At 34.0% G+C, this 25,522-nt stretch overlaps 1 protein-coding gene across 1 annotated transcript in view; it reads left to right on the top strand.

Moving 5' to 3' along the window:
- The window catches only part of DCC (DCC netrin 1 receptor), a 1,152,813-nt gene that overhangs the window by 976,168 nt on the left and 151,123 nt on the right, over positions 1-25,522 (top strand). The window contains exon 15 of the mRNA XM_044242950.1: positions 14,261-14,455. Coding sequence (XP_044098885.1) covers positions 14,261-14,455 — 195 coding nt within the window. The remainder of the gene's footprint in view (positions 1-14,260; positions 14,456-25,522) is intronic.

Here is a 25,522-nt window from a genome sequence, read left to right as displayed (position 1 = left end):
CATACATGTGTGCATAAGTATGTACACAAATGCACATATATGATTCATAAACACACAAAGCATATATACACGTGTGCACACATACATAGACACAGACATGCATACATATATGTGCACACATACATATAACACATTGTGTACATATGTTGACACATGCATATACATATATCAACACACATACATGCATATGCAATACATACATATACACATTAACATGCATGCATGAAATGGATAAATAATTTTATTGAAAACTACAAATAAAGATACAAGTTATGAAACTTTAAATCTCAAATATGTAACACTTAAAGTATGCAAACAATATGTTTTCCAAAAAAATTCAAAAGATCAAACCAGATCTGAGAAAGAATTCTTTTAAATGCTTGGAACAGCATAAAAATGCGCACAGAAAAAGATAAAAGAGAACTTAAAAGATAAAGCATGGACTGAGAAAACTTAGCATGCTTCAATCACAATTTGAAAAGAAAATAAGCAATGAAGGAAAAATAATTTTCAAAGAGATAAGTGAGAGTTCTCCAGAATTGATGAAATACGTGGATTATCAGATTCAGAAATAATGCTTTATCTTTGATACATTGTATAATACCAAAGATAAAGAAAAAAGAAGAGCTTAACATGCCACGGGGCGAGATTACTTATTTAAGGGACTACAATTAGATTGATGAAGACTCCCCAATAGCAACAATTAAGGCAGAAAACAATAAAATATCTTCAAAGTGCTGATTAAAAAAATTACTATCATTAAAGAATTGTATATCCAACTAAATAATTATTCAAGGAAAGGAGACACATAAAAACCCTTTAAAAAAAGGAAAATAGACTTTGTCCCCACCATCTTTTTTGTAAAGAATGTACTTTAAAAAAAAGGTAGACAGAGAAAGAAAATAACCATAGTGACTATTAGAGAAACTGGATAAAAAAATAATATAACATATGGGTATATCTGAACAAATTATGATTATCTAAAACAAAAATTATATTTTGGAGAGTTTAAAAAGTTGATGAATATGAGGTGGTAAGGAAGAAGGAGATTGTGGAGGTTAAACAGCTTTGAAATTGCTTTTATGATGTTCTTATAAAAAGGAAAGACATAATTAACTTTAGACTACAAGATATATGTGATCTCAAAATTGAAAATATTACAATCAGAAGAATATAGAGTATATTATTTCTTATCTGGTAGAGAAGAGAAAAAAATAATAGGGGGATGGGCTCTTCAGCCTATACAAATGAAATAGAAAAAGCAAAAATAATTTGTTTCAAACAAACAGAAAATGAAAAGTGCATAATAAAATCATATAAATAAGTTTTAATATAGTAGTAATAAGTGCAAGCATATTAAACTCACCATTTCAAAAGTAGATTCCTAAATAGAATTTTGAAAACATCCAGATCTATAGTATTTATAATTAGCAACATTTACAAATATTAAGATATTATTTCAACTTTTTCAAGATATTTAAGATATTATCAACTTTTTCAAGAAAAAGTTGAAAATAAATGAAGGAAAAATAGTCATCCTAACAAAAAGCAAGTGTAGGTTTTTCTTTGGTAATTTTCTCTTTTTTTCTTTAAATTTTTATTCATTTGACAGACAGAGATCACAAGCAGGCAGAGAGAGAGGGGGAAGCAGGCTCCCTTCTGAGTGGAGAGCCCAATGTGGGGCTCGATCCCTGGACCCTGAGATCATGACCTGAGCCGGAGGCAGAGGCTTTAACCCACTGAGTCACCCAGGAACCCCTGATAATTTTCTTAAGGCCAGAAACTTCTTTAGGGATAAAAAGTTGCTCCATAATGAGAATAGGATTGACTTATTAAAAAATAATGTTAATTGTTGAAGAAATATCTATTACTTGTAAATATATGGCTTTTATAACATAAATTTATACTATTTAAGCAAATCTTTGACAGGTCTTTATAGAAAAATTTGCAAACTCACTGTAACATTTGAGTACACATTCATCATTATAGAACCAGTAAATGTATACAATTATAAGTAGAAAATACAAATAACAAATCAACACAAGTCTTACCATCCAAAGATGATCATATTACCACACTTCACACCCTAATGCATATCTTTAATTTCTATCTTTATACACACATGTAAATATATACATACACAAAATATTTGTATATTATAATGAAAAAATATAGATATAACTTAAATGAGAACATATGATACTCAACTGTTCAAACTTCTGTTTTCAATTATTTTAATTTTTATTTTTGCAGATTATGATTTTACCTGAGACCTTGATCATATTCCAATTTCTTCAATGGACCCCAAAAAACTTTCTTAACAGATCATTTGTATAAACTACAATTGAATCTAGGATTACACACTGCATACAGTTTTTTTTTTAATTTTTATTTTTTTCTTTTCAACTTTTTATTTAAATTCTAACTAGGTAACATACAGTGCAATATTGGTTTCTGAAGTAAAATTCAGTGGTTCTTCACTCACATACAATACCCGGTGCTCATCATAATAAGTGCCCTCCTTGATACTCATCATCCATCTAGCCATCCCTCACCCACATCCCTCCATCAACCCTCAGTTTGTTCTCTATCTTTAAAAGTCTCTTATGGTTTGTTTTCTTCTTTTTTTCCCCTTCTCATATGTTCATTTATTTTGTTTCTTAAATTCCACATATGAGTGAAATCATATGTTACCTGTCTTTGTCTAACTTATTTTGCTTAGCATAATACACTCCAGCTCCATCCACATCATTGCAAATGGCAAGATTTTATTCTTTTTGATGGCCGAGTAATATTCTATTATATGTATATCCCTCATCTTCTTTATCAGTTCATCAGTTGATTGACATATGGATTCTTTCCATAATTTGGCTATTGTATTTGTATCCCCTCAGGCTCTTAATCTACCACAATTCCTTTTTTCCTACTTGGATTTATTGAAAAGACTGGCTTTTGTCCTCTGATTTCAACAGCCTAATTATTTGTTTTTGTCTAATTATTTCTTGTGGTTTTATTTAACTTGTTCCTCCAGTTTCTGTAGGTTTGTAAACTGTAACTTACACATAAAGACCAATGTTAATGGATTTTATACATCTTTCTCAGAGTTGGGAAAAAAATTAAAAATGAAGGAATTCTGCTAATTTACCGCCCACAATTGAAACACTCACACCATTAGAGAGTCACATACTTTTTTTCCCCCTAAGCATCCAAAGAATATTTAGTGCTTGGCTTTAAGAAAGTGGATATTAAAATTCTTGGATAGTATTAAATACATTCATTGGTCACAATGTAATTATACTAATAGTCAACAATAATATGATATCTAATACATTTAGAAATATAAAAGCATATTTCCAAATAACTTATTGTTCTAAAAGAAATCATATTATTTCTTAAATACAACTTATAGCACCTAACACCTAAGCAACCTTATTTACTTAACTATCTACTAGATTAAAAAATACTAGGGAAAGTTTTAAAAAGTGGATTTTTTTTTATTTTCAAATTTTTTCCTTGGCTATTATTTGGTAAAATTCTTGGTGAAAGTCAATGACATGGCATTAAAATACATTCAAGTTAAAGATATCAATTTGAGGGTTTACTCTAGTTAGCTCACAAATGTAGTCGCCTGGTGATAAAACATGTTCGTATGTGATTTTATGCACAGAGGAATGTAGGTGTAGATGGTATGTCATGAAAAAGGATTTCTTTCACATGGGCTTTTTATAGGAGCCATCCATGATATGCTGGGTTACTGGTTGACAAAAAGACTTGCGAATGAAATGAGCTATTGCTATAGCAGCCAATCCATCATGAAATTGAAGAATCCAGCTCCTTATTCAAGTAGAATTCATCTTACCTATAAGGAGTGTTGTAGGCAAAGCCAAACTGTGTTCTGAAACCAATTTAAAAACTGCTTTAGTTCTTGGACAAGTAGTTGTTCAAAGTCTCAGAGTTCTACTATGCAAAGGATGACACAAATTATTTAGACTTGGATAAATGTTCAAAGAAGTTTCAAGCCCTTTCCTTAGCCATAGCAGACTTTCTAATATCCTCATGAAATGTTTGATCCCTTTATGACTTCCTTGGCTTTTTCTAAGTGTAATGTAGTAGATAAGGTTGTGGGCTTTGAAGTCCTAATAACTAGGTTTGAATTCTGCTCCACTCACTGTATTATCATGCACAAGTAATTTAAATTCCTTAATACCTATTTTTCTCATCTGTAAATAGAGTATAACAACAGTATACATCTCAACAGATCTGTGTGAGAATTAACTGTGATAATGGCAAGAAAGTACTCAGCAATGTGTCTGATACTTATTAAGCACTCAACAAATGTTTATAGTTGTTGCTGGTTATCATAGATTAGATCTCAGTGGTATGAAATACTAATACCACTTGTCCTGTTATGAAGCCTCTTCTTGTTCATATTGATAAAACTCTAATATCTGCTTTAGGAAAATAGGAATGTTCTCTTCTGATATAAAAGCAAGGCAAACCTTTAGGGTGTCATTAAAGCCCATGATTTAATTAAAGGTGCATTGTCATGCAATTATATCAATATATGCAGGAAGGCATTTTGTAAAATTAAGAAGTCATTATCAACTTTTTTTTTTTTAAAGATTTTATTTATTTGACAGAGAGAGGTCACAAGTAGGCAGAGAGGCAGGCAGAGAGAGAGGAGGAAGCAGGCTCCCCGCTGAGCAGAGAGCCCGATGCGGGACTCGATCCCAGGACCCTGAGATCATGACCTGAGCCGAAGGCAGCGGCTCAACATTGTCTTTAAGACCCAAACAAACCAGAGGTGTTTCCTACTATTTCTGTTATTTGACAAAGTATAGAGATTGTGGTGAGAAAAACACACACACACACACACACACACACAAAACTTAAAAACCTGTAGCATTTTATTACAGAAGGAAAGAAATGTTATTTTTATAAACAGTGTGATAGCATATTTGGAAATTCTAATATAGCTGTAGTATGATACATCTATATTCTAAGACACAGCTGTATCATACTGAAATAATTAGTTCAAACATTAAAAAGAAAAGAAATGCATTTATATGGCAACCTAAAGTATAATATCAAAGACTAAATTTAACAAACCGAATAAAAATTTTTATGAAGAAAATAAGTTTGTTAAAAGATACAAAATAAGACATGAATAGAAATATATTTTTGATGCAAAATGTCACCCTTATATAAATACTAATTAATGATTAATACACTTCCGATCAGAATGATCTTACATTTATGTAAGAATAAATGTAAAAGAATTCCGAGAAAATTTGAAAAGTAGAATAAACATTAACATTTACAATAAAGCCTGATTTAAAATCAATACAGTACTGTCTGGCATAGAATTAGACAAGTTAGATCAGTGTAACAGAATATATAGGACAGAAGTATTTCCTATTATATTTGAGAAATAAACTTTAAAATGAAGTTGACATCTCAACCAGCAGATTATTCAATAAATGGTGTTGAGACTATTCCCAGTACTTCTGGTAGAACATAAAGTTTTCCTTCTCCCACATCAAACTAGTTGACAGTGGTTGATATTAGTGATGGAACTGAAAACAGAAGAGAGCAAAGTTATCATTTCTTATATAAATCAAAAGTAGAAAAGTCAAGGATAGTTCTAAAGAGTTTTTTATTTTTATTTTTATTTTGGTATCTTCAAGTATAATAAAGATGGAGGGCTCAAACACCCATCATTTTGTTCAATTGGAAGTTGTGAGATGAGATGATCTCTCAAGGTATCATTCCTACTATAAAAGATTGTGTTCTCCCTCCTGTGTTCTTCACATGGGGAGTGGTACCCATATTCACCAGTCATCCAAGTCAGCAGATTCCCTGTCCTCAACTCCTCCATTATCGTTCCCTATCCATATATCCAAAATCTGTCATTTCTACTTCCTTAAGACTTGGACTCCATCCCCTCCTCTCCACTCCCACCATTCTACTTTATGTCACGCTGTGATCCTTTGTCCCCTGAAAATAGCCTCCCCCTGGTCTTCTGACACCAGTTAGGGTGTCTCTCTAGACTCCATCATGCTGCCAGTCTGACTTTTCATAACCAGATCTGATGATGTCATTTCTCTATTCAAATTCTTCCTGATGGGGTCCCACCCTTAGCCTTAAGTCAGACATTCCATCACATCTTTGCATCTGTATGCATCTCTCCAGATGCACTCCATCATATCTCGTACTTTCACACTTAATGTTCCCTTTGCCAGAGTTCCTTTCACATGATTTCACATCCACTTGTCCTTCAAAACCCACTGGATGTTTTACTTCTAGGAAGATTTTCCTATCTGAATTAGATGTCTTTCTTCTAAGCCTGCTCTTTTGGCCATGTCATGAGCATTGACCCCATTCTTCTCAGCAAACTAGAAGCAAAGATCAAGCTTTATTTGATTTGAGATTCTCAGTGCTTGACATGGTGCCTTAGGCCACATGATAGATGCTCAATTAATATTGAATAAATGGATCAATATTTAAGCATTCATAGCCAGGTATTAGTAATGTTAAACTCATACAATTTATATAGTTTGATTCTCTGTTGATGTCCATTCTTACAGTCAAAGAATAATTTCAGATAAATGAGAGCTAGAAACATACTTTGTTCTATTTGGTATATTTTTATTTAAATGTAAAAAATGCATTACCTTTTTCTCAAGTAGAATGTTAAAATGAAAACTCAAGTTTTCTAGAGAGTAGCTTGGCATAAGATTTTAGAGATATTAAGGTTCTTGTTTGTTTGTGTTTAGAGTAAATTAGTCTACAGTTTTGAGAGAGTATGGTTTTAATCCACTTAGAGGAAAATGAGCCTGAAAAATTCATGGAAATACATCCGTTGGCAAGGACTGAGAACTCACTTCCCATGCCCTGTTAAAGAATAAGATTTATTATTTGAATGGCTCCAAATCTGGAGATTATTCAGTATGAGGGAGCTGATGAAAGTCATGATGGTAGGAAGACATACGATTATAATGAGATTCTTGGCGTGCCTGGGTGGCTCAGTGGGTTAAAGCCTCTGCCTTCGGCTCAGGTCATAATCCCAGGGTCCTGGGATCGAGCCCCACATCGGGCTCTCTGCTTAGCAGGGAGCCTGCCTCCTCCTCTCTCTCTGCCTGTCTCTCTGCCTACCCGTGGTCTCTGTCTGTCAAATAAATAAATAAATATTTAAAAAAAAAAAAAAAAGATTATAATGAGATTCTATGATTTTTGAAGTGGTATCCCTGAACTCTAAATTAAAAAAATAAATCTCCCAGATATTCATAGGCTCTGATCCCAAAGTGCTCTTAGAAAGCCACATCAAAGGTGTCACCTCTAACTACCAAGCTTTGGTTTTCTCACTCAAGAACTCAGGAGTTTGGCGCCTGGGTGGCTCAGTGGGTTAAGCCGCTGCCTTCGGCTCAGGTCATGATCTCAGGATCCTGGGATCGAGTCCCGCATCAGGCTCTCTGCTCAGCGGGGAGCCTGCTTCCCCCCCTCTCTCTGCCTGCCTCTCTGCCTACTTGTGCTCTCTCTGTCAAATAAATAAATAAAATCTTTAAAAAAAAAAATTGAACTTCATTGTGTTTTATTTTCCTGTATTCTGTTGGACATGCCAACCTCTTCCCTAGATAGGCATCTTAACTTTCTGCTGGTATTTTTCACACCAAGAACTCAATAGATGGAGTCCATTTTCCCCAGCATTCATAGAAAAACAACAGTTTGAGGTAGATGGAACTGTTTTGTCCCACAACAGAAGTGGCAGATGCATGACTCCACTTGTATACCTCTGAGTGAATTCGCTGCATATAAATTTTTAAAATAAAATTTTAAAGTTAATACTGAAAACATGGTAGGAGTAAAGCATAAATAAATAAATAATATAAATATATATAAATAATAACATATTTATTATATATTTATTTTATGTTATAGATAAAATATTTTATGTTTATGTATAAAATATTTTATATATATCTTTATATATATAATGTTTTGTATGTGAAATATGTATAGATTTTAAATTTTATATTTATATATAAAATATTCTATATTCTATATATTCTATATAAATATATATAATAAATAAAACAAAATAAAAAGATATAGTTCAGTGGTAACTAAAAGTGATTGTTCACCATAATAACTAAACAAATACCCAAAGTTTATAGACATTAGTGGCTTAAAGAAGCTGATGTATTTTCATGAGAATAGACCCTACCAACAGAAATGATTATATTTGTATGTATCCAAATACTCTGGAAAGATAGAATATGGTTCTATCAATTGCCTTATGTAATTCTCTGTAAAGAAATATAGGCTATTAGGGACTGGAACAAAACTAGCAAAATGACCCATAAAATGCAGCACACTAAATTGAAAACAGATATGTGAGTATTTGTCAAAAGTACCAGCTGCCTGACGCCGTGTGGCAGAGCTGTCCACAGCAGAAGGTATGTGGCAGCAATCACTTTCATTAGCAGGAGCCAGCAGACACCAATCTTTCTGGTCGCTAGGAGAAAACAACTTTAATAACTGTATTTTCATCTTGTTTCATTTCTCTGTTATTTCCTTTTTTCTTAAAATTCTTATTTTGAGAGAGCTATATAAAATTTTGGTAATGTTATAGTTAATGACATTTGTGTGTAATAACAGTTATATTATACCTTATAGGAAGTGTAGACATTGTTCACATATTTTGGAGCACTTTGTGCCAAGAACTGTTTCAGGTACAGGAATTACAGAGAATTTATGGAAGGAGATGAGGCAAAGAATAATGAGATAATCACATGAAATAGGAAGCAAAATTAATGGCAATAAATCCTAAGGGGGGTGGATAAGACAGGTGATTATTAGATTAAAGATTAAGGAAAGATTGCAATTTTAATTATGGTAGCCAGGAAGGCTGAAGTTGGAAATTAAATGGCAGAAACCGGAAGAAGATAAAGGAGGAAGTCATATCTGAGTGAAAGCTTCCCAGGAAGAGGGTACAGCAAATACACATGCCCTGAGGCCAAAGCATACGGGCCTGTTTGAGGAACAGCAAAGTGTCCAGTTCATGGTAGATGGCTGGGGTAAGATGAGCAAAGGGGAAAGTGGTTGGAGATGAAGATAGAGAGCTAAGGGGGCATGGGGTAGGTCATACATGAACTTTTAGGTCATGGTAAAGATCTTGACCTTACAGTGTGCTATGGAAAGGCCTAAAGGAGTTTGGAGTGGTGTTATTTATTTGACATTATCTTATTTGTATTTTATTTGCATTCATACTCACATTATATCTATATTCATACACATTTATTCTCAATACCATCTGTTATGTTGATGGCTTTCACATCTGTATAACTGACCATGGCCTTTCACTAAAACCCCAGACTTATATACCCGTGTACGTCCCTGAGATCTCCACAGATGTGACGAACACGCATCACAAATTTAACATGACCCAAGAACTTTCTTGTTTTTCTTCATCTCAGTAGGTCATCCCCAGTTGCCCAAGCCAAAGATCTGTGAGTCCTCATTGAGTTTCTTCTTTTCCACACCATTCACATCCAGTTTATACCTCTGTTGACTTCACCTCCCAAATGTCCCAAATATGCACACGACATTTCCACAATGGTCACCCAGACAAGTATAAAAATATATTTAGGGTTTTCTAATTTTTCAAAATTGTTTTAAAATGCACATAACATAAAAATAACCATCTTAACTAGTTTTAAGTATATAGTTCAGTGTCTTTAAGTACATTCACCCTGTTGTGTGATCATCATCAAAACCACTCTCTCCAAAACTTTTTTTGTCTTGCAAAACTTAAACTCTGTTCCCATCAAACAATAGCTCCCTACTCCACCTTCCTCTCAACCTCTAGCAACCACCATTCTATTTTCTGGTGCTATGAATTTGACTACTCTGGGTATCTCAAGTGGAATCACACAATTTTAGTCCTTTTGTGTCCAGCTTATTTCACTTACCATAATGTCCTAAAGGCTCATGCATGTTATAGCATGTATCAGAATGTCCTTCTTTTAAAAGCTGAAAAATATCCCATTGTATGTATATATCCCAATTTGTTTAATCCATTCATCTGCTGATGGATACCTAAGTCTCACCTACTTTTTGGTTATTGTGAAAAACTGTGCTATGAATATAGGTGTACAGATATCTGTTTGAGTTCCTGCTTTCAATTCTTTGGGGTTATACCCAGAGTGGAATTCTTGGATCTTATGGTAATTCTATTTTTTTAAAAACTTCCATTCTATTTTTCATAGCATTTGTGCCATTTTACATTCCCACTGGGTAACTTTCTTTTTATCTTCTTCATTTTCCTTCTTAGTCCAGGCACAATGACCTTCTTTGATCTCTCCAAATACCAAGTTCATTCTTGCTGTAGGTCCTTAGTAGTAGTTATTCCCTCTTCTTGTAAAACTTTCTAGCCTGCTGTTTACTCGACTGGCTCTTTCTGATCATTCACCTTGGACTCTACTGGGAATACCTTCCTTGAGTCAGTTACTATTCCATCATCATAATATTTACAAGATCTCCCAATTTCCTTGTGTGTTTATTCTTATTTTGTTCATCTTACCTCCAAAAAAACCTATATACCCAGTACCTAGGACAATGACTGGCACATAGGAGATGTATAATAATTGTTGAAACATCATGGGGATTAATATGATAAATTCCTTATGTGCTATCTGTGAACACTACTCATTAGTGAAAATTACAATCGTCACTCAAAAATAATAACTATTCTGTAGGAACAAATTAAACCAAGATAGAATCCATAATTCTATAGTGTAATCAAGAATGGCAGTTGACCTAGTTACTGTGATAATTCAGATTTCAGTAGAAATTTGGGGCTCATTAATTTGGATATTTCAGGCAAAATGTGTTCTTTGGTTTCAAATTATTTCAATAATTACCTTAATACTTCTCTATGCTTTATATACTCAATTATTGTCCTAGAGGTACTGGTAAAATCTTTCATGTACTTCTGAGTAGTGAATTTCAGTTTCAATCTTCAAACATGTCACATACTTTCATGGCAAATTTTCTAAATTGATGTTTTATAGTTCATTCCAGTAGTAACCATTTGCCTAATCCATAAGGTCATCTGTGTTAGAGAAAACTGACTCAGGTCACATAAAAGGTAAATGTCATTTCTGTCTTTACATTAAGAAGTGAGTAGGTGGTTACAAACTGGCTATTCTAGATTATGAACTATCTCCTAACACAGTTATTTTTATGATGACACTATATATTATGAATGACTTAGGTGTACTACTACCTTGATGGACACACTCTCTTATGGCCCTATAATCCTAAAGGGTGGTAAAAGCCCATTAAATATTTAGATGGGAAGGCAGCATATATTCTTATGTATAGACACCCTTATTTTTATCATGTTAAAATTGTTTTGAGGTTTGGATTTATGATTGAAACTACATTTATGCAGAAAAAAAAAGATGATTATTGTGTACCAAGAGACCCTCTTCTTCAAGAGCATTTGTGCATTCATTACCCTGGTCCCTTTATAAAACTCCAGTGGATGTAATTCTGTGGGTACTGACCTAACTGACTTGTAGGGGAGCTACTCTATGGCTTACAGAAACATGGAGAAGAGATTGTTTTGAAAACATTTTATATATTTTTCCTTTTATTCTAAAAGATATTAAAAATTGTCATTAAAATCATAGGTTTTTATATTGTTTTTAAAAAGTTATAGCATTTAGTTCGTTTTCTAAATACAAGATTAGGCAGATTTTCTTGTTGTTTTCAGTAATTATTGCAAAAGCTTCAAAAGTGTTCAGCAGAATTCACTGTAGAGCCCATTACATTTCAAGAACACTGGAGAGCCTCTGTGGCAATTGAGTTGAAAATTATTAATCCATTCCTTTTATCTCTTTTATTACTTCTCCTTAGGGTTTATAGTGGGTTTATATCCTTCACAAACATTGTTTTTTCTGTTGTTAAGATTTATATCCCCATTTTGAGGTAATTTTTTAATGACACCTTTACATATTATGTCACAGGTTTCTTTAGGGCAGACAGAATATTGTCTCTTTTCATTCACAAATGGGCATCTTCGGGGGGAAAAAAAAAAAAAAACAACAACTCCTTTAGAAAATGCTGTTGGGGGGCGCCTGGGTAGCTCAGTGGCTTAAAGCCTCTGCCTTCAGCTCAGGTCATGATCCCAGAGTCCTAGGATCGAGCCCCACATCGGGCTCTCTGCTCAGCGGGGAGCCGGCTTTCCCTCTCTCTCTCTGCCTGCCTCTCTGCCTACTTGTGATCTCTGTCAAATAAATAAATAAAATCTTAAAAAAAAAAAAAAGAAAAGAAAATGTTGTTGGTGTAGCATCTTTAGAAGGTAGCATCTTTTGAAAAGCTGTTAGTATGGGACCTACTTTAAAAACTCTGATAAAAAAACAGGCTTCCGTATATCACTTAAGCTAGAAGCATGTGTGTTGAAGGTGGCTAAAGTTGGTAGTAGACATTATATCAACTTTTGCTATTATATCAAGGAAAAAATGTATTTTAATATTACCTTTAATCATCAAACTATTTTGCTTCATCTGACATATGTTACCTTTAGAGATTTTCAGTTAAGAAAGAAATAATGAACACAAGCAGTTTGAATAAAGTTCACATCACTGATATTTTTGAGTACCCATTAATTGCCAGGTAATGGGCTGAGCACCTCATGGATGACTGAAGTTTAGATGGGCACATTCTTGCTTAAATTTCTTCCTAGAATACTTCTATGATTTTCAAAAAATAGGGTATGTGTGCCTGTATTAATCCTATCAAAATGTGTATCATAGTATATTATAACTTCCTCTTTACTTGTCTTTCCCATTAAACTATAAACTCCAAAGGTGCATGTGTTCTGTCTACCATATTGACTCTGTCCTGTACCCTGATCATCATAGGTACTTTGCCCCAGTCTTCAACATAGTAGGTGCTCTATAAATATTTATGAAGTTAATGATGATAATTGTTCAGAAATTGCATCATTTCTTTAGGGATGGGATCAGAGAGAAGAAGGATGATATAAAGGCCAGAATTCCAATTTATTAATTTTCAACACACCATCTCCTTCAAAGAAAACTTAGCATGTACATTTACTCCCTAACAGCTAACATCAGCTGATGCTACTCATAAGGAGAGCACTTTTACTCACTGTCTCATTAAATCTTCTTGGCATCCTGTGAGACCATTGCTATCTTTAGCCTCATTCTACACAGGAGGAAATGGAGATAGGACAAATAAGGTCTTAAGGTTTCTCTGAGATGATGAGAGTACAGTACAAATTGGAACTCTTACTTCCAGAGCCCAGGCTTTGAAGCAATCAATATTTGGAATGCCAATTTAATTAGAAGGTAATCTCAGAGATCACAAATAACTTCATGGGGGTGCACAGCTAGTAAATGACAGAGCCTGGTTTGAAACCAAATTTGCACACTCCAAAGTCTGTGTGGCTGCAATCCTAGACACTGTCTCCTTTTCTTTAACAATGAGTGTGCTTTTCAGAGATAAACTAAATTATGGGTCAAGTGCCATCCTAATTACGCTGAACAAATCATGGCCCTAAACTGTTTCTCCTGACAATTTCTTCAGAAAAGAATGCTCTATTTTTGTTTTTTAGTTAAACCAAAGTAAATAATCCTTGGGCAAGAAAATTTTGACATTTCATTTCCCTCTCTATTATTCTTACATTCTCTTTGATTTCATTCAGTATTGATGAAACCTAAGAAGAGTTATATGGGGGTAGGGAGAACAGCCTAAAAGAAAGAAGGAAAAAAAAAAAATTAGGATAAAGGTGCATGATGCTACATGTCTACGGACAGCACTCAGGGCCTTCCGTGCTTAAGAAACTGTGAAAGTCGAGGGGCGCCTGGGTGGCTCAGAGGATTAAGCCTCTGTGTTTGGCTCGGGTCATGATCTCAGGGTCCTGAGATCGAGCCCCGTGTCAGGCTCTCTGCTCAGCAGGGATCCTGCTTCCCCTTCTCTCTGCGTACTTGTGATCTCTCTCTCTGTCAAATGAATGGATAAATCTTTAAAAAATTTTTTAAAAACTGTGAAAGTCGAATGAAACATGGAAAATATATCACATGTCAACACAAAGAGGAACTTGGGCAGTAAGTGATGAACCATTTGAGGGTCTGTGGAATACAATATTAAGTCTTGCTTAAATGGGAAGTCTTACCATGCTATACATTCTAGGATGAGACAGACTAATAATGCTTCCTTTGAACTTTAGAGTCTCAAGTCCCTGACCAACCAAGCTCTCTTCATGTGAGGCCCCAGACCAACTGCATCATCATGAGTTGGACTCCTCCCTTGAACCCAAACATCGTGGTGCGAGGTTACATCATTGGCTATGGTGTTGGGAGCCCTTATGCTGAGACAGTGCGTGTGGATAGTAAACAACGATACTATTCCATTGAGAGATTAGGTGAGTTGCCGTGGGTTTTATTATATTAAGGGAAATAAATGATTTGTTTGAAATTATTTTCTTTCTTAGAATCTTGTTCTTTGGAATTTTAATTTGTGACACATAGTATTTCATAAGACAAGCCTCTCTCTTTTTCTGTCTTCTATCAATCTACACACACACACACACACACACACACACACGTTTTTCCTCTCTGGATTTTGAATTGGGGAAACTTATCTAGACACATTCACAATGATAGTGGGTACTCCACTGTGTACTTTTGCCTCTGAGCCATAGAATAAATAAAGGGTATTATATTATTTTGTTCCTCATTGGTCAATGGAATCATCTAATCTTAATAATTCTTATAAAAAGCAAGTCAACACATTTTTTTTCATTTTTTCTCACTAGGAAGATATTCTGTCAATTTTTCTTTAACACTAAATTATCTAGTCACCTTGCCTTTTTTTCCCTTATATTTATAGGTTAAGTTTCTTGGCTATGCCATTATGATTATGAAACAAAAGGCGAAACAAGGAATTTCCAATCAAGCCTCTAACCTTAGTTTTCAGACTGCTCTCTGCATACATTCCAAGGCCTCTTATCATACTCAATGTCATTTTAATAAATACAATACTTGAATTATGACGTTTCTGAATTCATTGAAAACTTGTTTATTCAGAAAGGGCTAACGTGTAGTAAAAGGGTTCATATCCATTTTATATCTGATTTTCCATAATATCCTCAGAGATTATATCATTGAGAGAGAAATCGAAGAAACATATGTCATATATAGGGTGTCAAGAAGTTAAATTCTCATAAAGCACAAAGCAGGTTGATCCTCCCTGTTGATTTAACATGGTATTATTAGTAACGAAGTACGCTGACCTCGCTGGGAATACAACCTGATTGGTGGGAGTTGGGGGGAGGGGCACTACTTATTTGTAATGTCTCTCAAAAACAGAACATTTTGATGAGAAATTTGATTTGAATTTGAATACCTTTTCGTGCAGTAGCAAGAAAAGATTTTTCCCAGTGCAGGAGGAAAATTGCACTGACCCATTCTCTCTGTAATTGCCTCAAACTCTAATAAAAGAAGTGCCTACTGAAAAATCTCCACAATTCTAGTTAGCTTGGCATTTAGAAATAATATTCTCTCAGTCAGTCCCTGAGTTTGAATGTTAAGGCAATCACATAACATGTTTTATGGCCATCAAACCGGTGTCAGGGGACTGTTATGTAGCCATTATTCAGCGGGCATCATCTCTGACAGCTGATCTCATCGGCACCCAGCAGAGGGAGGTCCGCGTGGCCAGGCTTCCCTGCAAGGAGAGTGTGGTACAAACGCATAATGAAGTCATGAAAGAAAACCGCAATGCTTCTCCAGGGCCTTTCCGTAAAGATGTTCTTTACTACAAGCGGTCTTTCCAGAAGTCTCCAACGCTTGTAAAGTTGAGGCTTTTGGAAGATTAACACTGGCCAATCTCTCTAAAATCTTTACAAGAAAACAAGAGATTTTCCTTTGTAAGATATATTTTAAAGAGCTAGGAAGACTGTTACAAGCAAAATGGATATGAGCCTATCTCTGTGATAGATCATGTGTGTATTACACTTTAAAACTTATCTGGAAAGAGATTTGCACACATACATTTGCATACACACACGCATACACCCATATGTATATATACACATGAATTTAAGTTCTACCAGCTCATACTCTTCTAACATAGTCCCATGCCTTAACATAAAATATTGAAATATAATAGTGTTTTATTATTTTTATTTTTATTTAAAAAAAAATAAAAATAAAAATAAAATAAAAAATAGTGTTTTATTATTATTGTTCAAGTATCCGCAGAGTTACACAAAGAAACTGGTATTTTTTCAAATCTGTTTTGCTATTTACCCAAGGTGTATCTTAAACATTTCTTAATAGATATTAAATAGGAACAGTTTTATATATGCATGTAGAAATATATAAAATGTCTAGACAATTTTGTATTTCTATAAGGCTTTAAAAATTATATTTTAAATACCTTTCAAAAAGATACTGTGAAACTGGTATGCTTACTTTAATGTTTAATAGAATAAGTGAAACAATTGGTGCTTTCTTTGCAAAGTTTGGATGTGGGCTTGAGTGAATCCTTTATCTTTTTAAAAGTTAGAACTTAAGATATGTCTAACAAACTTCAGCTAAGTCAGGGAATATATATTTTCAGGACTGTATAACAGTTATACAATTAAAAATGAATTAAGGCAAGCTATAATCTGTTAAATCGTAACATCAGCTATAACTTCAACTGTCATGGTTGTATTTTAGACTATAAAAAAGCTATCTTTTTTTTAAAGCTATCTGTTTTATAATTGACCAATAAACTTCCTGTTCTTTTTGATGACAGACCAGAACTTTCAAGTAGCATTTTGTTTATCACGCATAATAATTGAATATTTAGATACCAAGCACTGTGACCTTCTTCAGAGCTACAAAACAAAGCTTACCATGTGCAGACCTAGAGAGTCATTAACCAATGATTTATACTATTGTTTGTACCATATAGTACCAATATAGCAATGTTTGCAATTAATTTTTTGACATCATATGCCTCTTGGGTTAAAAGCCATAGGTGCCAGCTTTGATGTATACACATAGCATAGATCAACAAGATCTGAATTCTGGAGATGTTGGCAAAATTAATCTGAAACCAAGTTCTTCTTTTAAAAACTCACAATGTATCTACCAATCTATTTATCTATCTATTGATTTATTTATCTATTTCTACATCTTTATAGAGGTATCTGTATGTGTATAAACTGTACATGTTTAAAGTGTACAATTTGTTGAGTTTTTAAGAATTTTATCATGGATAATTGACACATGATAAGCTCTGTTTTTCACATTTCTTCAATATCTCTCTGTAATGTTTTATAATATTCAATATAGGAAGTCTTGAATGTTTTAGTTCACATGTACGTATGTGTGTGTTTATTAAATTTAGTCCCTTTTTATAATGTGTGTGTGTGTGTGTGAACTACTTTAAATGGGATTGTTTCAGCTGTTGCTACTAGTATAGAATACAATTGTTTTTTTTTTCCAATTTATTTATTTTCAGAAAAACAGTATTAGAATACAATTGTTTTTAAACATTAATCTTGTATCCTAGATCTGTTAAATGTACCTATTTGTGCTACTAGTAGAATGCTCTAAGAATTTCCATGTAAACAAACAACCATATGTAAACAGGAACAGTTTTACAGTTAATTTCTGATCTCCTGCTTTTTATTTCTTTCTCTTGCCCTCTCTTGGTTAAGAACTCTAGTAAAATATTGGATAGAAGTGGGAAGCAGGCATTTTTGCCTTGTTCTTGATCTTAGGAGAGGCATGAAATAGGATGTTAGGTTCAGGTTCTTCATGTGTCTCTTATCAGATTGAGGAAGTTTTCTACTTTTTCTAGATTTCCTGGGAGTTTTTATCATGAGCGTCTGTTGAATTTTTGTGAAATAATTTTCTCCTTTCCTCCTTATTAGTTATTTAATATAGTGAATTATATTGATTGATTTTTGAAGGGTAGCTAATTTTGAATTTCTCATATAGATCCTACATGGTCACAATGTACTACCCTTTTCTTGTATTGTTGGATTTGATTTGTTAATATTTATTAAGGATTTTTTTGTATCTGTATTCATGAGGTATATTTTCTACAGTTTTCTTTCATGTTATGACTTTATCCAATTTTTTAATTAAATTAATTCTGGTCTCATAAAATCAGTTGGGCAGTTTGTTCTTCTGTCACTGAAAAAGTGTGTGTGAAATTTATATTATTTATTCCTAGAATTGTTGTTAGAATTCATTAACAAAACCATCTGGATCTGCAATTTCCTTTTTAGGAAGGCTTTTGATAATCAATTTTTCTTTAACATATATACATCTTTTTTATATTTTATATTTTTTCTTATATTGATTTTAGTAAGTTACAATTTTCATGACATTTATATACTTTCATTTTGTCGCATTTATTGGCATAGAATTGTTCATTCACAATGGTCTCTTTTTATCTGTGGTGATAACTGCTATTTCATTTCTAATATTGATCATCTACATCCTCTCTTTTTTGTGATCAGCCTGGGTAGGGGTTTACTAATTTTGTTGATCTTTGAGGTTTTAACAGTACTGATTATCTCTACTATCTGTCTCGATTTTATTTCTTTCAAATCTGCTTTTACCTTGACTCTTTTCTTTCTTATGCTTATGTTAGTCATACTTGCTCCCTGTTTTTAATTTCTTAAGGTAGAACTTCATGTTGTAGGTTTTTAAAGCTATTTGTGCTTTCTAAGCACCCCTTCCCTTGTCTCCCACAGATTTTGATATGTTGTCTATTCATTATCATTTAATTCAAAATATTTTCTAATTTTCCTTAATTTCTTTTTTCCCCATGAGTTATTAGGTGTGTTGCTTACTTTTCAAATTTTGTTTTTCATCTTTTTATTGTTGATTTTAAATTTTATTTTATCATAAATGGAAAATATTCTGACTTCAACATCTTTAAATTTATGGTGACCTATTCTCATTTTGCTGGATGACTACATGAACTTAAAAATCATGTGTAGTCTGTAGTTAGATACAGAGTTCTGTAAATATCCATTAGACCAAGGTCTTTGATGTCTCATTTAATTCTGTCAGTTTGTTTGCTTCTATTTATTTTGGGAGTCTGCTATTAAGTTGATACACATTTATAATTGTTATGTCTTCTTAATAAATCACCTCATTTAGCATTACAGAGGCCTCTCTCTATTTCTGGTAATACTTGTGGTCTTCAAGATGATTATATCTGTTATTAATATAGCTTAAAAATACATACTTCTAGCCTTCTTACACTTACTGTTTACATGATCTGCCTTTCTCCATCTGTTAGTTTCAGCCTATATCTTCATTTAAAAAGATTTATTTATTTATTTGAGAGAGAGAGGTTGAGGGGAGAGGGAGAGAGAGAATCTCAAGCAGACTCCCTGGTAAGTACAAAAACGAACTTGGGGCTCTACTAGGAGCTGGATCTCAGGACCCTGAGATCACAACCTGAGCTGAAACCAAGAGCTGAACACTTAACTGACAGTGCTACCCAGATGCCCCAGCCTATGTCTTTATAGTTAAAGTTTTTCTGTGTCCTGTAGGCAGTTTATAGTTGAGTCTTGCCATTTTATGCCTCCTGAAAAATTCTCCCTTTTAATTGAGGTTTTAGGCCATTAGAATTTAATGTACAATTTAATGTTAATGTACATACATAAATGGTTGGAGTTAGGTCTATCATTTTACTTTTGTTTTCTGTTTCTCCAATCTCTTTTTCATTTACTCTTATGAACTCCTAAGCTCAGAGAACAAAAGGGATTATGTTTAAATGTCCAGACGCAGTCATTGTTTTTCCAACTGAGATATTCCCACAAGGATTTTTGTTCTTTTCATCTAATCAGCCCATCTGAAACTATCTCATATCTTAAGGAGAACTGGTTAAAATCTTTCACCACCACCCATGTGGAAAGAAGGAAAGAAAGAAAGAAAAGAGTGGTGGGGGGGAGGAAGAAGTGTGAGCAAGGGAAGGAGGAATGAGGGAAGAAAATGGGTGTTTCATTTTGTGACTAAATTTGTTCAGCATCCAGTGGTATCAAATGTAGGTTTAAGTTCCGTCTTTAACAATGAATTATGTCATCTCACGGTAGGCTTTACATCCCCACACTGTGTGACTCTCAAAGTCTCAGTTTTCTCATTTGTGAAGCAGGATAGTATGCTACCTTACAAACTTTCTATGATATTCCACTTAGATAATAAAAGTAATGCCGTTTACAATTCTTCAGAAAGAAACATTATAGAAATGTGATTAGGGCATTGTTCTATAACTATTTGGTATATCAGTGGTTTAGCAAATATAAAAAATCCAGTTCCATAAAGCTTTCAGTTATGTATTTTTATAAACTTGGAAGTTTATATTGTTCTGATTTATCCCCTATACCTAAAAGTAGACTATATAAAATACAACTTAGAAAATAGTCAGGGATTCCAGGGTTTTCAATTTCCATAATTCACCAACTGCATAACATTATATAAAACATATTTGTTTACTGAAATTAATATGAATCACAAATCTAAACAACACAGTGACATTCAGTTCAGTGTGAAAGACAAAAATGTAAACTCCTGTTTTCAGCTGTAATAGAATGCTGATTTAAAAATCTTGAGTGGGAGAGTTAGATTCATTCAACATGAGCATTGGTTGCTCAGAGAGGAGTGAGAGGGGAAGAGAAAAGTTCATTCCATGAGATCATTACTTCGAATATATCAGGAAGAATAGATTTTATCTTTTATGATTTTTTTCCCTGAGGTTAGTGTCGTCTAAACCTATAGGCATTTTCTAGTAATCTTTAAGGGAAGACTTAGGGTGATTCATTAATAATACATACCATTCTATTTGTAACTCTTTTCTCACTTCTACTCCCTGAGGTCCAAAGCAGATGCATTGTCTTATACCTGGTAAATTTTCTAAGGCTATTTAGAAGAATCTATCATGAAAGATGAATACTATTATTGAAATAGAGCAGAAAGGATCTCATTGGAATAAATATATGTATTCTTGTGGAATGAATATATATATGGATATATATTTATATGGATATATATAATTATATGGATATGTATATATCATTAAAAATCTCCAATCTCCCCTCTTTGTTTTCCTTTTTATATACATTTTACCTTGTGTTTTACAACCTGAGTTATTATTTGTAAAATCAAATTGGTAGTATAAAGGACATGTAGGCCATTTATTCTACCAACATTAAATTCAACATTTGATCAAAATTTTTTCTCCCATCAGTGGCACCTGGGTGGTGCAGATGGTTGGGCATCTGACTCTTGGTTTGGGCTCAGGTGGTGATCTCGGGGTCTTGAGATTAAGCCCAGTGTTGGGGCTCTGCAGTCAATGGGGAGTCTGTCTGGAACTCTGTCCCCCTTTCCCTCTACCTCTCTTCTCCCTGTTTTCTCTCTCTCTCCCAAGTAAATAAATAAATCTTTTTAAAAATCTTTACCCCAGGGGCACCTGGGTGGCTCAGTGGGTTAAGCCGCTGCCTTCAGCTCAGGTCACGATCTCAGAGTCCTGGGGTCGAGCCCCATATCAGGCTCTCTGCTCAGAGGGGAGCCTGCTTCCTCCTCTCTCTCTGCCTGCCTCTCCGCCTACCTGTGATCTCTCTCTGTCAAATAAACAAATAAAATTAAAAAAAAAATTTCCCCAACTTCTATATCTTTCTAGAAAATATTTTATTTGGATCAGAACAGTCTAGATTTCTTCTTAATTTTCCATGTCATTTAGTCATAACGAATGGCTGCTTAGTCCATTTCTTCCAGGTCTTTACAAATACAAATTTATTTCTTCACCCCTCCATGATCTTAGTGTCAGATATCATCCTAATTTTAAAATGAGGGAAGATAGCGAGAAAACTGAAGTAAGAAAAGTCAAAGTTAATTTTTAAAGATTTTTTTTAATTTATTTATTTGACAGGCAGAGATCACAAGTAGGCAGAGAGGTAGGGAGAGAGAGGAGGTGGAAGCAGGCTCCCTGCTGAGCAGAGAGCCCAATGCGGGGCTCAATCCTAGGACCCTGGAATCACGACCTGAGCTGAAAACAGAGGCTTTAACCCACTGAGCCACCCAGGTGCCCCCAAAGTTAACTTTTAAATGAAAAAAGTTAAATGTTATATTAATACACTCAGATACATATTGTCATAAAGCAAAGACCTGGCTCTTTCGTATGAAGAGAGGCGGGTAGGACCCAATCCCAGCCTGATTAGGGCTTGCACTAGAACACATGACTACAGAGAAGTTTTATTTCCTATAGGGAAAAACAAGGTGTTCTGATAAAATTAAATCCCTTTAATTCAACAGCAGAATAATACAATCTAGGGACACAATCCTAAAACTTCTGATCAAAAAGCAAGTCATACTCCAGGCATGAATCTGAGAACTTACCCATGGATGTCTGTGAATTGTTATTCTGTGAGCTAGGGTCAGAGCTGATATAAAGAGAAAAGAGAGAAAACCAGATATCTGGACATTTTGCTTTATTAAGCAGTTATACTTGTAGATTAATATTTATCCTCTTCTATCAGTTTATGTCCTCATGTGATTTGAAGCTCTGTTACTAGTTGCAAAATTTTTGATGATTATTTTGTTCTCTTGATAAATTAATAAATTCATCATTTATGAACTATTTCTCTTTATCAACAGTAATATTCTTTGGTTTGAAATCTATTTTGTGTCTGATATTCATATAACACTTCCAGCCTAATATTTTTTTGTGTGTTAGCATGATATATATTTTTCCATTATTTTTCTTTCAAACTTTTTGTGCCTTTATATTTAAAATTTTTTATTGTAGGCTGCATATAGTTGGGTCTTACCTTTTTATCTAATATGACAATCTCTGACTTTTAATTGAGGTATTTGGGTCATTTATATTTAATGAGAGTATTGATATGTTTGGATTTATACCATTATCCTGCTGCTTGTATGTCATTTGTTGCTCAATTGACCCATCTGATCTTTGCATTTTTCTTTCTCCCTTTTTTTGAGATTGAGTATTTTTAATAATTTATCTTACATCCTTTGTGGTTCATTAGCAATAACTCTTTGGTCTCCTTAATGGTTGCTTTAGAATTTATGGTGTGCATCTTTAATTTATTGCTATTGACCTTACAAAAATATCAGTTCACAAAACATTTTTTCTTTATACAATAAAATATACTTTAAAGCTTAAAAGTAAGAACAAAATGATGTATTTTATATCATAACTACTCAGTTACTGTTTTAGTGTTATTTATTACTTTGTGTTAATCCATATGTTCAACCGATATTATTTTTCTTTGTTCCTGAATGACTTCTTTAATATTTCTTATAATGGAATTATGCTGGTGATAATTTTTTTTAAATCTTTGTGCATCTGGAAAGATTTCATTTTCTCTTTGTTTTTTAAATGCGTTTGCACTGGAGAAGGGATTCTAAGTAAATAATTTTTCCCCTATGTTTAATGATATTCATTCACCGTCTCCTATACTGCCTCATTTTTAACAAGACTACTGCAATCATTCTTATCTTTATACCTCTGTACATAATGTGACTTTTTTCTCTTATCTTTATACCTCTGTACATAATGTGACTTTTTTCTGTTTTTTTTTTCTTCTTTGTCACAATTTTACACAATTTTATTATTATGTCTTTATGTAGTTTTCTTTGTATTTCTTCTTAGGGCTTACTGAGATTCTGGGATCTGTGGAATGATTGGTTTCATCAAATTTGGAAAAATTTTGGCTATTATTTCTTCAATAATTTTTCTTTCGCCTACCTTCATGCCTCTCAGTCAGAGACTCTAGTTACACATATGTAATGGTGCTTTAGGTTGTACCACAACTCACTGATTTTTTTGTTTATTTTTTTCTAGTCTTTCTTTGTTTCATCTTGGATAGTTCCTATCCTTACAGCCACTATTTTGTTTTCCCCTGATGTGGCCTGATCTGATCTTAATCTTACGCAGTGTATTTTTTCATGTTACACATGGTAGTGTTCATCTCTAGATGTTGGATGGGGTCTTTTCTATATATTCAACATTAACCTTCTCAGTCTTTTCCTTTATGTTCTTGAACATATGGAATATAGTTTGAATAACTCTTTTTTTTTTAATTTTTTTATTTTTTATAAACATATATTTTTATCCCCAGGGGTACAGGTCTGTGAATCGCCAAGTTTACACACTTCACAGCACTCACCAAAGCACATACCCTCCCCAATGTCCATAACCCCACCCCCCTTCTCCCAACCCCCCTCCCGCCAGCAACCCTCAGTTTATTTTGTGAGATTAAGAGTCACTTATGGTTTGTCTCCCTCCCTATCCCATCTTGTTTCATGGATTCTTCTCCTACCCACTTAAGCCCCCATGTTGCATCACCACTTCCTCATATCAGGGAGATCATATGATAGTTGTCTTTCTCTGCTTGACTTATTTCGCTAAGCATGATACGCTCTAGTTCCATCCATGTTGTCACAAATGGCAAGATTTCATTTCTTTTGATGGCTGCATAGTATTCCATTGTGTATATATACCACATCTTCTTGATCCATTCATCTGTGGATGGACATCTAGGTTCTTTCCATAGTTTGGCTATTGTGGACATTGCTGCTATAAACATTCGGGTGCCCGTGCCCCTTTGGATCACTACGTTTGTATCTTTAGGGTAAATACCCAGTAGTGCAATTGCTGGGTCATAGGGCAGTTCTATTTTCAACATTTTGAGGAACCTCCATGCTGTTTTCCAGAGTGGTTGCACCAGCTTGCATTCCCACCAACAGTGTAGGAGGGTTCCCCTTTCTCCACATCCTTGCCAGCATCTGTCATTTCCTGACTTGTTGATTTTAGCCATTCTGACTGGTGTGAGGTGATATCTCATTGTGGTTTTGATTTGTATTTCCCTGATCCCGAGTGATATGGAGCACTTTTTGAATAACTCTTTTAATATCCTCATCTAAAGCCATTTCTGGGTCTACTTCTATTGACTATTTTCTTTCCTCATTATGGATTTTATTTACCTGCTTTTTGCACGTTTGGTTATTTTTGTGTGTTTCTTACAAATTGTATTTTTCTTGTGCGATACTGGAGATTTTTGTGTTTTAAAAAATATTCTTGAGTTTTGTTCTAGGATGCAGTTACTTGGAAAAACTTAAACCCTTTTGAAGCTGGCTTTTAACTTATTACGTGATACCAAAGACCTTATACCATCTAACAGCATCAGTCAATTTGCTTTGATTCTGAGGTAATACCTTCTGAGTACTATACCCCAAATCCCATCAACTGTGTGTTTGCCCATCTGATTTGTGGAGCCCCACTGTTTCCTGGCCCTGAGTGAACACCAGAGATTTTTTCTTTGCTTCCGTTGAATAGTTTTTACTCTACCCCTGGGAAATTTTCTCATAAGCATGCACTGATAAGTACTGCAATGAAGACTCCAGAGAGACACTCACTAGACCTCCAAAATGCCTCTTCCATGTATTTCTCT

Source organism: Neovison vison, chromosome 3 (assembly GCF_020171115.1).
Source record: "Neovison vison isolate M4711 chromosome 3, ASM_NN_V1, whole genome shotgun sequence".
NCBI classification, from domain to species: Eukaryota; Metazoa; Chordata; class Mammalia; order Carnivora; family Mustelidae; genus Neogale; species Neogale vison.
This window is presented reverse-complemented; position numbering and strand designations above follow the sequence as displayed.